General features: G+C 34.3%; 3 protein-coding genes across 3 annotated transcripts; 1 reads left to right on the top strand and 2 right to left on the bottom strand.

The window, feature by feature from the left end:
• Nucleotides 1-3145: 3145 nt before the first annotated feature.
• On the top strand, nucleotides 3146-5963 carry LOC145585974 (endoglucanase 16-like). The gene is made up of 7 exons (XM_081642663.1): nucleotides 3146-3367; nucleotides 3696-4109; nucleotides 4292-4369; nucleotides 4456-4605; nucleotides 4769-4877; nucleotides 5038-5201; nucleotides 5295-5963. The coding sequence occupies exons 1-7, from the start codon at nucleotides 3146-3148 to the stop codon at nucleotides 5616-5618; spliced, it is 1461 nt and encodes a 486-aa protein (XP_081498789.1). The 3' UTR covers nucleotides 5619-5963.
• Nucleotides 5964-6120: 157 nt separating this feature from the next.
• Nucleotides 6121-7019, bottom strand: LOC145585973 (uncharacterized). Its single transcript, XM_081642662.1, has 2 exons — nucleotides 6627-7019; nucleotides 6121-6348 (listed from the first exon to the last, which is right to left on the bottom strand). Exons 1-2 carry the CDS (start codon nucleotides 6999-7001, stop codon nucleotides 6166-6168), a joined length of 558 nt encoding a protein of 185 aa, XP_081498788.1. The 5' UTR covers nucleotides 7002-7019; the 3' UTR covers nucleotides 6121-6165.
• Nucleotides 7020-8981: 1962 nt separating this feature from the next.
• Nucleotides 8982-10548, bottom strand: LOC145585975 (WRKY transcription factor WRKY51-like). Its single transcript, XM_081642664.1, has 2 exons — nucleotides 9571-10548; nucleotides 8982-9484 (listed from the first exon to the last, which is right to left on the bottom strand). Exons 1-2 carry the CDS (start codon nucleotides 10470-10472, stop codon nucleotides 9265-9267), a joined length of 1122 nt encoding a protein of 373 aa, XP_081498790.1. The 5' UTR covers nucleotides 10473-10548; the 3' UTR covers nucleotides 8982-9264.
• Nucleotides 10549-10749: the final 201 nt, after the last annotated feature.

Below are 10749 nucleotides of genomic sequence, written 5' to 3' on the forward strand. Positions count from 1 at the left end.
ATTGACCAATATATAAAATATTCATTAAAAAAATTAACCTCTTATAGCCTATGTATTACCAAAATGACTTTTATATAGTGATCTTATTTTTATTATAGTGACTTTTTTTTTATTATTAATAAAACAAACATATTTTTTCTAATATTAGTGGTCCACACTAAATTAGTGTGAACCAGGTTCATTTAAGAATTTAAATAAGGAAATTAGTCATCTCTAGATCTCTAAAACAAACTGTAAAAAAAAATAAAAAATAAAAAAAAAAATACTTAACGACTTTCCTTTTGTTTATATTCTAATAATAATACAAGGAAATTCCCTTCAAAAACATAAAAATAAATAAACAAGGAGATTTTCACCAAATAAAATAATATTAATACAAGGAGATATATTACCATAAGTTATAGTAGGTATAGGATTATTCATATATACTTTGATTGTGCCCCAAGCCACGCGGTTTATTTCCTAATCCTACCTAAAGTCTACGATAACTCTATCTATATATACTTGTATAGTTTTAAAGCTTTTGTTTCTAATAATAATACACATATTCTCCTTAAATCCAAAAGTTAAAATTGCACTAACACATTACACATACATACTCATTGATTACTAAGTTCATCATGTCATATGGAGCAAAGCTATATGATTTAAGACTGTTCCGAGTCCTCCTAAAGGGTGATCATATATCCCCTGATTTACGCTCTACACGCCAAGGAGTGTTCCTCGTGAGCTTCAAACCATTTTATGGTGGGGAACCCTTGATTATCTATTTTAATATGTCTGCTCTTTTTAAAGGCAATTATTATAATTTAGCCCAGCAAGTAATACCATCATTTATCTACTCTAAATCTAGAGACTTGCTTGCTCAACAGATCTCCGATTACTTTCAGACTTGTTTCTCTTTTTTTAGCATCAGTGGCGCGGATTTTCCCTACAAACTGGTGGTTGTATTGGAACTTTCTTATCTTCCCGGGTCCTACGAACAAGATTACAATCTTGATGATATTGATTATTATAAAAATTATTATCGCCATAGCGATAGCGACGGCGTGCCACTGAATATGAATATGGATAACAACACCGCTGAATTAGCCGCCGTAGACAAAGATGATGACTTCCGCATCCTTGAGGCATTTTATAACGATGCATCTAATGCAGATAGCCCACAATTCAAAGATGTCGTACACGAGATTTTTGTCAAGATCAAACCAACAATCGAGACAATGCAACAAGGGGAGTTAGTCGAGTGGCTTTCAAGCCATAATAGTAATAATAGATGTTCAATTTGCTTCGAAAGTATCTCGACTAAGATGGAGAACACAAGGCTTGTTCGTTGTAACCATGTATTTCACACCGATTGCATCATGAAGTGGCTTCCAAACAAACACTCATGCCCCTATTGCCGAGCCTCTACTTCAACCTTTATACAAATTTGATTGGTTTTATGAGATAATTTTTGTAAAGAGTATTAATATATTATATATTGAGTTTTATTTGTTGAAATTTGTTTAAATAAATGATTATTATGATTTATGAGATAATTTTATTTAAGAGTATTATATTGACATTACTATAATTCCCACCTTTTATTGACACGGTGTCCTCGATCCAATGTCTTTACCGTCAATATACGAGTCAGAATTTTCTAATTTGTTGACGTTTTTTGAGTCGAAGTATGCTAACGACATTAAAAAGCGTCGAGAAAGTCACATGGGCCATATGTGACTTATAAAAAAACATATTTTACAATACGGATAAAATTAAAAACATAATAATATTTTGGATGACTATTCAATGGCCACAATAAACTTGTAGCTATTGTAATTAGTTTTTAATCTTGGCCCTATATTTTTAATAATCAATCTTGTCCATTCATCCAATTGACTTTAATTTTTAATTTTTTAATAAGAAAAAAAAATAAAAAATAAAAAAAACAGTTTTCTTGATTATGATTAAAAAAATTTCAGTTTCTAAAACAAAATACTGTACTTTGCCATTGATTGACGCATATACTTGCAATTTACAAGTTCAAAAGATTCTCCCATCTCCATTAAAAACCAATTACTCAACATTATATATTACTAGGCCCATGATTTTTGCATCAGTTTATCCAAAGAATGAATCATCTTCCGTTAAAGAAGAAAAAGTAGCAAAATAGAAGTAGATCGAATAAGAAGATAAAAGTTGTGAGATTTGTCTCTAATCTTTAAGAAACCAATCATTTGACATTAAAGATCAAAACAAAAATTGAAAACAAGATAAATTATAAGTTTCATCAATTCATCCTTTTTGAACAAAATTTCTAGTATTATAAAATTTGATATATATTTTTTTAATCTCATTTAATTTATTTTTTTTTTTTTTTTTTTTTTTTTTTTTTTTTTTTTTTTTTTGTGATAAAGTGTATTTTAAAGTCAACTAAATGGATGGATATGATCAATTTTGTAAAATAGAGGGTTGAGATTCACTAGTTACAATGGCCACAATTTTATTGTAGCCATTTGAAAACTGTCCATAATATTTTATTTAGAATAAATATCGAATTTCTTTATTTCTATCTGACGGTAACATATACAAAAAATAATCTATTTAGGATAAATATCTTATTTATAATATTCTTTTTATTTTTTAGAACAATTTTATTTATAAAATTTACGATCAAAAAATAAAAATAATATCCTAAGTAGATATCTCATAATAAAAATTAAAATCCTACAACCGAGCAAAAAAAAAATTAAAAACCCTACGATCTAATTAAACGGTATTTGACTGTTTTGTACTGACAGGGCCCAAAATGGAGAAAGGTAGTTGTGCACTAGATTAACATGGTCGTAATTGTAGGATTGCCCTTCATGTGGATACCTCGAAAATAAAGGAAACAAATAGGTAAATCTCCATTTATAAAACAAAATCATTTACAAAATTTAGGATTCCGTTAATAGAGGGTTGGCTCTCCTTGTAACTCTCCTTCCATATCTTTCAAATGTTTTTCCATTCCTTTCGGAAAAAAAAAGGAAATAAAACAATTATCAACATATGCTTACACTTATTCTGTTCATTAATTGAGAATTCGATTCAAAACAAAATATTAAGGAGCCAATCAAAATTTGATTTACAAGCCCGGGTAAGTAACAAGGGGGATTAAATGAAGATAATGTCTAAAGCCATAGCGCCATGGACGGCAATAATGGTGGCGCTGGTTTGTGGATTAAACAAGAAGGCGGTAGGACAAGGAGGATTCAACTACAAAGAAGCATTAAGCAAGTCCATCATTTTCTTAGAATGTCAAAGATCAGGAAAGCTGCCTCCTACTAACAGGGTCCCCTGGCGCGGTGATTCTGGCCTCGAAGATGGCAAGCTTGCCAATGTCTGTATATCATTATCCTCATATGTTCTCTTTCTAACCGTCCTCCTCCCCTAGCCCTTAAACAATAGCATTTACGCGCTCAAAATATCAACTCTTGAATCATGAGACTCTCATAAACAATGAAAAATATATGCAAATGCAACAATGAAAAATATAAGCAACAATGAAATTCAATAGCTATGTATATTTCCCAAAAAATTTAAAGGATGGGTTTATCAAGAAGATGATTTTCATAATTTCATTAGACCATAATTTATTCATAATTTTTTTATTTTTTTTTCATACTAAATTCAGTGATTCATGTTTAACATTACATAAATAAATGTAGGTGGACCTGGTAGGGGGATACTACGATGCAGGAGACAATGTAAAGTATGGGTTACCAATGGCATTCACAGTGACAACACTGGCATGGGGAGCCATCTTTTATGAATCTCAGCTGCAGGCTGCAGGGGAGCTCCAACATGTCCGAGATGCCATCAGATGGGGAACTGATTATTTCCTGAAATGTAGCTCCAGACGCAACCGCTTGTACGTGCAAGTTGGAGATCCCCTGGTGGATCATCAGTGTTGGATTCGCCCTGAGAACATGCAATCTGAACGTCCAGTCTTGCAGATTGACGAACATAAACCTGGCACTGAGATTGCTGCTGAAACTGCTGCCGCCATGGCTGCTGCTTCCATTGTCTTTCGCAAAATTGATCAGCCATATTCTCACCGACTCCTCAACAAGGCCAAATCAGTAATTTTCCTGCTTCTCTGATGCATAGCAATATGGCATGAAAATGTCACATATTCCCTAAGTCACCAAAATCATCAATTCATACCCCATGATAATATAGCGAGTAATGCATGAATGATATAAAATATTAATAATCAACCTAGTGAGTCAATGTCTCATACACCACTTGTCCCTTTGTGCAGCTCTTTAGATTTGCTGGAAGCTATAAAGGAACCTTCGATGGAGAATGCCCCTTCTATTGCTCGTTCTCTGGCTCTAATGTAAACTCCTATCTCTCTGTCTAGACTACGCATTTCTCTATTCCAGATAATTAGGCTTTGTAAAGCAGCCAACTTTGTACATGCAGGACGAGATGCAATGGGCAGCAACATGGCTGTACAAGGCCACCAAGAACCAAACCTACTACCATTATATTGAGGATCAGTCAATTGATGCTACCATAAGCGAATTTAATTGGGACCTCAAATATGCCGGAAGCCAGATTCTTCTTACAGAAGTAAGTTCTCACTGCAGATAAAAAGGCTGTCTTGCAATTTTCCTCCCTTTATAGATTGCAAAGCAACATACATCTATATATAATCAGTAATTGCATAATAATTAAAATGTCAGCTGGACTGTTTTTCAAAAAAATCATCACCATGTTGATCCTCTGTTGTCAGCTGTATTTTCAAGGGCAGCAGACCTTGGATGAGTACAAGAAGATGGCTGATAGTTACATATGTTCAGTACTCCCCGGAAGCCCTTATGCCCAAGCTCCCTTCACTCCTGGTACCCATAATTACTACTATATTCACTAAGACATACCTCATATCCTGTTAATCCTTGCATAACAGCATATGTTTCATGTAATATACCCAACATTATATCAGCATTCTGATGTTAGTCCTTGCTGCTGTTTTTCATAATTGGTGGTGATGGTGACCATCAGGAGGACTGCTTTACATGAGAGATGGAGCCAACTTGCAATATGCTACAGCTGCCGCTTTTGCATTCAGTGTTTATGGTGATTTGCTTGCAAGATACAAACAACAGGTTATTTGTGGTGGCAAGCAATTTGGTTCTGCTGACCTCCTAGCTTTTGCTAAGAAACAGGTACAATTATCTCGTATCTAAAATTGACTACCTTCATTGTAGCCCAAGAGTTACTGTCATACTAACATATCAAATGATGGGTGGGGCATGCAGATGGATTATATATTGGGAGCAAATCCACAGCAGAGGTCATACATGGTAGGATTTGGAAAGAATTTTCCACAACAGCCACATCACAGGGGAGCATCAAATCCTATTTTGTCAAAGTCTGATGTGGTGACTTGTGCTAAAACTTTTATGGACTATTTCACCAAAAATGCTCCAAACCCAAACGAGCTCACTGGTGCCATTGTCGGTGGTCCAGACAAGAGTGACAATTTTGAAGACCGGCGTCACATTGGGAACATGGAAGAACCCTGTACCTATATTAACTCTCTTGCTATTGGCGCCTTGGCTAGATTAACATCCTCATCCTAAGATAACAAGTACATTACCTAGCTCACATTTCTCAGTACATAATGCATTTCTATCAGTCTGTTAATATCTAACTAAGTCGCCACGTGTGATCTGTGCAGCACTTACATGGTTGAATAGAACTTAATGGCATGCAACACATTCTCCACATAATATGAAGACCAGGGATAAGATGATTCCATGATGTCATCTCTTAGGTGGATGTTAAGTAATTATGGTTATAACTAATAAGCACAGAGTTTTATTTTGCATGTAAACAAACTCTGCAAAAGACTACAGCCAGATTAAATATCTATATACACAGAGTAATATATTTATGTATTTGCGGACATGCCAAACAATTGTGTGCAATTCATTTCAAAAAACACATTCAATTTTTGTCACTTGACCATACTCCTTCATTCAGTGGATTTGTAAAACCTCAAGAAATGTGATTTATGAATGTAATAAGCCAAACAATTGTTTGCAGTAACCTAGCTAGAAATTGTATGACTCAAAGTTGAGCTGAGAAGTTAGAACAGGTAACCATATCCTATAAGATTAACAACAATCACTTACAAAGTTTCAACTTTCTAAAAAAAGGCGATACCACGGATTTAGGATATGGCTTAGTGGCTAGGCATGTTGGATAATTCTCAGGCTGCTCGATCCATAGTTTGTGTAAAATCCCAGCAGACTTGAGCTTTTCTGAAAGATTCACAATTTGAGTTTCCCCTTTAACTTCCAGTGTAACCTGCCCATCATCCAAGTATACCACTCATTAACATTCCCTCTTCATAAATCTTATTACACCAACACTAAGCTAATGTAAACATTTTATTAACAAATTTATAATCACAAATTTCCATGTCATAAAGACCCTACAGGATAGATCATAGATTCAAATCTCTTTACCTCTTTTGTAATTTGTAATGCCCTTGCGACTCATTCGGACCAAAACATTTCAATTGAACATACATTATAATATATGATGAAGCAATTCGTAATAAAGTAATGATAATTGAGAAATACCTTGTGCATAGAATCGAGAGCAGGAGGGGAGCAATAGAGGAGAGTAGAAGGGTCATCTTTGTGCTCCCAAATAGCAGCAACAGAAGCATGGCATCCTTGTGTCACCACACTCCCAAGAGGCCACGTGTCAATCAGGTCTCTCCTTAACACCACGTATTGGACCACAACATCTTCCGCCGCCGCCGTCTCCGACGAATCTACAGTTGCATCGGCGCTCATCCTCCGCCGTGTTGCGGTGCCGGTCAGTTGAGTGTTTTGTAAACCAGATTTGCAGAAGCACTGAGCTTTTTCTCTGTCAGACAACAAATTCAATCTTGCTGGTAATGGTATTGATGCCTTTAACCTTACCAATGAAGGCAGTGTCAATATTCCCATCTCTTTTTTTTTTTTTTCCTTTTTTTTTTTTAATTTGACAATTTTATCCTCAAGTCTTGGGTTTTGATGAGTTGGGTTCAATTTCATTTATTGGGCCTTTGATTTGTTCCACCCAAATGCTAAATGTTTTGCCATTGGACAAATAGCATATCTAAAACAAGTATAGTATCAATCAATCAATCAATCTAAAAGCGAATCTAACATCACACTTGTCATGTTCTGATTAAAAATTTTCCCGCCACTTTTTTCTTTCCATTTTTTTTCTTTTTTGGGACAAAATCTTCATTAATATTATTTTATATATCATATAATATTTAACTTTCAATTTGGCAACTATATACGAAATATATTCTATATGCATATCTTTCATGTTTTTATAATAGGTATTTTTCTATAATAAACAAACACATAATAAGGTAATATATTAGAATAATAAAATGTACTACTCCCGTACTTCGTATCATTCTACAACGTATTTTTTCTTTGAAAGTTTTTTTGCTCTAAGTAGGATTTGATACTTTAGCTATTATTATATATTTATTGATTTTTTTTTTATAATACGAAGTAATAACATTACAATTCAATAACTATAAACATAAATATAAAACAAAATTAAAAAATCATGATTATTAATTTTCATTAAAAATAGTCAATTAAATTTGTAAAACATTGTGCAAGTTATAGTATGCTATAAAATATTGTGCCGGTCAAAACATGCCAACAAAATAGGGACATATGGGTATATAATTACATTGCACGGGTTATAATTATAAATTGCATTCTCATATAAAACACTATAATCATTAAATTTTTGTGTTTTTTTTTAATGTTTAATAATCAATAACTTATGATAACAATGTAATATTAATTCAAGTTTTTTTTTTTTTTTTGGAAAAGAAATTCAAGTATTTTTTTCAATTAAAAATATTGTTTTTTATTTAAAAAAAAATTATTGTTGTATTAAATTATAATTCACTGATTCATAATTTGATTAAGTAAAAACCGTGCGTTGCACGGGTTTAAACTAGTTTATACAAAAATCAATTAAAAACTTTTAAAAATTGTGTTAACAATCAAAAAACAATTGTAGAATTGATAATAGTGTATAAAAATAGGATAACTTGAGGAATATGTCATTAGAGTTTATAAGTTACTAAAGTATTAGAATTTGAATACTACTAACTAATTGATTTCCGTATTTAAAAAAGTGAAATGTTTTAATTGTTCATTTTAGTTGCCGTATTTAAATTGTGGTACTTGTTGGAATTATCTCAATAGTAATTTATTTAATATTTAATTACAGTTATTTTACTTATTGATATTAAAGATATAATCCGTCAAAATTTTATATTGACATAAGTGTGCAAGAAAAACTTGCCATTTATTTAATTGTGAAGGGAGTACAACATTGCAGATTTGCACTAATGGTTGTAAGGTACAAGTATATAGTTTTGGTCTACCCTTTGAATTCATCAACCACCAAATGTGATATTGACTTTGCAAAAGGCCAATAAATATCAATATCATATTCCGTATCATAGTTGGAAGAAGAATGGAATGGAGAGAAGAGCATTTAATTGTATTTATTAGAGTTGAGTCAATGGAATGATGTCCATTCATTTCGTGAATTGGCGTATTCCACGGGTTACGAATCTTGTCTTTGTATCAAAGAAAAATCCACCCCCTTATAAATAATTATCCACCATCTCAAAAAAATTACCCATTTAATTTTAAGATACAAACTACTGTAATGTACATACATAATTATAAAAATTATATTACATCCATTTTATAGTCTATATTATTTACAACAATTAAATACTTTTACTCACATTTTATGTTTAATTGATTCAAAGAAATCAATTGTTTAAGACTCAAATGAAAGAACGTGAAAAGTCAAATAGAGTAATTGATTCCCGAAGGTTATAAAATTAAAAAACAATGACAATTCAACGCATATGACACATGGAAAAATGAAGATGAGAACAAAAAAGTCAAACTTAGCATTTAATAACATCCCCCACCATTACAATTACAATTACTGAGAATCAATTGACCAATTTCCACCTACTAACCTAACCCCACCACATAGACTCCTCATTTCACGTCTCTCTTTTTTGTCTTTTACCAAATTTACATCGATACCCTCACATTGCCCTTTTCCCATTTTACCCCTACACTACTAAGCCTATCTCAGAACCTAACCTGATTGAGTCATTGGTCATAGCAGTAATTTACACACCCACTACTACAACAGTTTTAATCAATCAGACAAAGTCAAAATAGGGTGATGATGAGGCTGAAACCATGCCGGTGCAGCGGTGGTGGGGACCACTTGCAAGTTGTGATCCTGTGTTGCGGGTGCAGGAGAATGACGGTGTTCTCCTTCGTAAGTTACAATCAACATCGTCGGATCATCTGTTGCCCTTTCTACATGCTTCCTCGCCGGACATCCTCTTACTGTACTGCACTTGTAATATCCCCTGTTCATCCATTTTCCATCATTAGTAACCACATTATTTTTAAACCAAAATATCTAATTTTTAATTAATTAATTAAGAAATAATACCTTGGGTAAGGAGATCCTTTGATGGGTTTCTGCCCGTATTTCCTCCAGGAGTAATCATCGGAAGGAATATCCGCGGTTTTAGAACTGATCGCCGGAACTCTCATTGTCTTCTTGACCCTCAACTTCTTACGCTTAGACGAGCAGTGACACCGAGTTGACCCGCACGCTTTACCGGAAATATCATCGGAAAATTCATTGTGTTGGTGGCGATGATGATTGCAGCTCCTGTTATGATGAGAAGACGATGAAGTCGAAAGCGGAGGCTTTCCAGATGACGAAGGTGGTACAAACATAGATCGAGCACCGCTTCCGAACTGCTTACCATTTGACACAGTTTCTTCTCCGGTAATTGAAGACAAAAACGACGACGAATTCGCCGATGATGATATGCTAAACGACGCCGATTTCGAAACCGATCCACACTGTTTCGGGTTGGGGTTGGGATTAGGTTTGGAGAAATCTAGAGTGACAGGGTGGTGACGAATAGCCCTCAAGGGAATGGGTTTTTCTGGCTGTTGTTGTTGTTGTAGTTGACAGGCAGGTGGTGGAGTGGGAGTAGGGGTAGGAGTAAGAGTAGGTGTTGGAGTAGAAGGTTTGGTGAATTGGAAGGTAGAAGGAGAAGGAGAGTCAAAGGAGTTGGAGGAGTCAGAGGAGAGAGAAAGAGTAGGAGCACGCCGAAAACGAGCATGACCAGTTCGATTAAGGACAGAGATGAGTCTCTTAAACTTACCAACGGTAGCTTCGGTAGCTTCTCTGCACTCAAATTCCTGTTGCTGTTGTTGTTGTTGAGGTTGTGATAAGAGGCGTAGGAAATGTTCCATGGATTTCACTCCAGCTGATGCCGCCTCTTCGATCGCTACTTCTTCTTCCATCTTCCTGGATCTATAATTATAGCCTTCCATTTTAATTTGTATTTATGATTTAGAAGGTATCTAGTTTCTGGGCTGCTAAAAAGGAAGGGAAATAAGGAGAATGAAAGAGAGGGAGTAAGGGAATGAAGAAGAAGGGGGAAGGAGGAGAAATCACAGATATAGAGGGAGGAACAAAGGGTGTGACCGGGTGAGCCGGTAATACACACACCCCGACATATGATAAAAAGCCGTGTGCTGGGCCCCACATTGCTATTACTCTACTTTATTTCTTTTGTAAGTCAAATTGTTGAGATTGCCATTTTGATTT

The sequence above is a fragment of the Chenopodium album genome, chromosome 16 (assembly GCF_948465745.1).
Source record: "Chenopodium album chromosome 16, dcCheAlbu1.1, whole genome shotgun sequence".
NCBI lineage: Eukaryota > Viridiplantae > Streptophyta > Magnoliopsida > Caryophyllales > Amaranthaceae > Chenopodium > Chenopodium album.

Excerpts from the sequence above, each read along its gene's own strand:
- LOC145585974 (XM_081642663.1), top strand. The coding sequence starts at position 3,146 with ATGAAGATAATGTCTAAAGCCATAGCGCCATGGACGGCAATAATGGTG. Across the intron at positions 3,368-3,695 it reads AAGATGGCAAGCTTGCCAAT|GTGGACCTGGTAGGGGGATA; the intron begins GTCTGTATATCA and ends AAATAAATGTAG. Across the intron at positions 4,110-4,291 it reads TCCTCAACAAGGCCAAATCA|CTCTTTAGATTTGCTGGAAG; the intron begins GTAATTTTCCTG and ends CCCTTTGTGCAG.
- LOC145585973 (XM_081642662.1), bottom strand. The coding sequence starts at position 7,001 with ATGGGAATATTGACACTGCCTTCATTGGTAAGGTTAAAGGCATCAATA. Across the intron at positions 6,349-6,626 it reads CTCTCGATTCTATGCACAAG|GTTACACTGGAAGTTAAAGG; the intron begins GTATTTCTCAAT and ends GATGATGGGCAG.
- LOC145585975 (XM_081642664.1), bottom strand. The coding sequence starts at position 10,472 with ATGGAAGGCTATAATTATAGATCCAGGAAGATGGAAGAAGAAGTAGCG. Across the intron at positions 9,485-9,570 it reads AAAGGATCTCCTTACCCAAG|GGGATATTACAAGTGCAGTA; the intron begins GTATTATTTCTT and ends ATGGATGAACAG.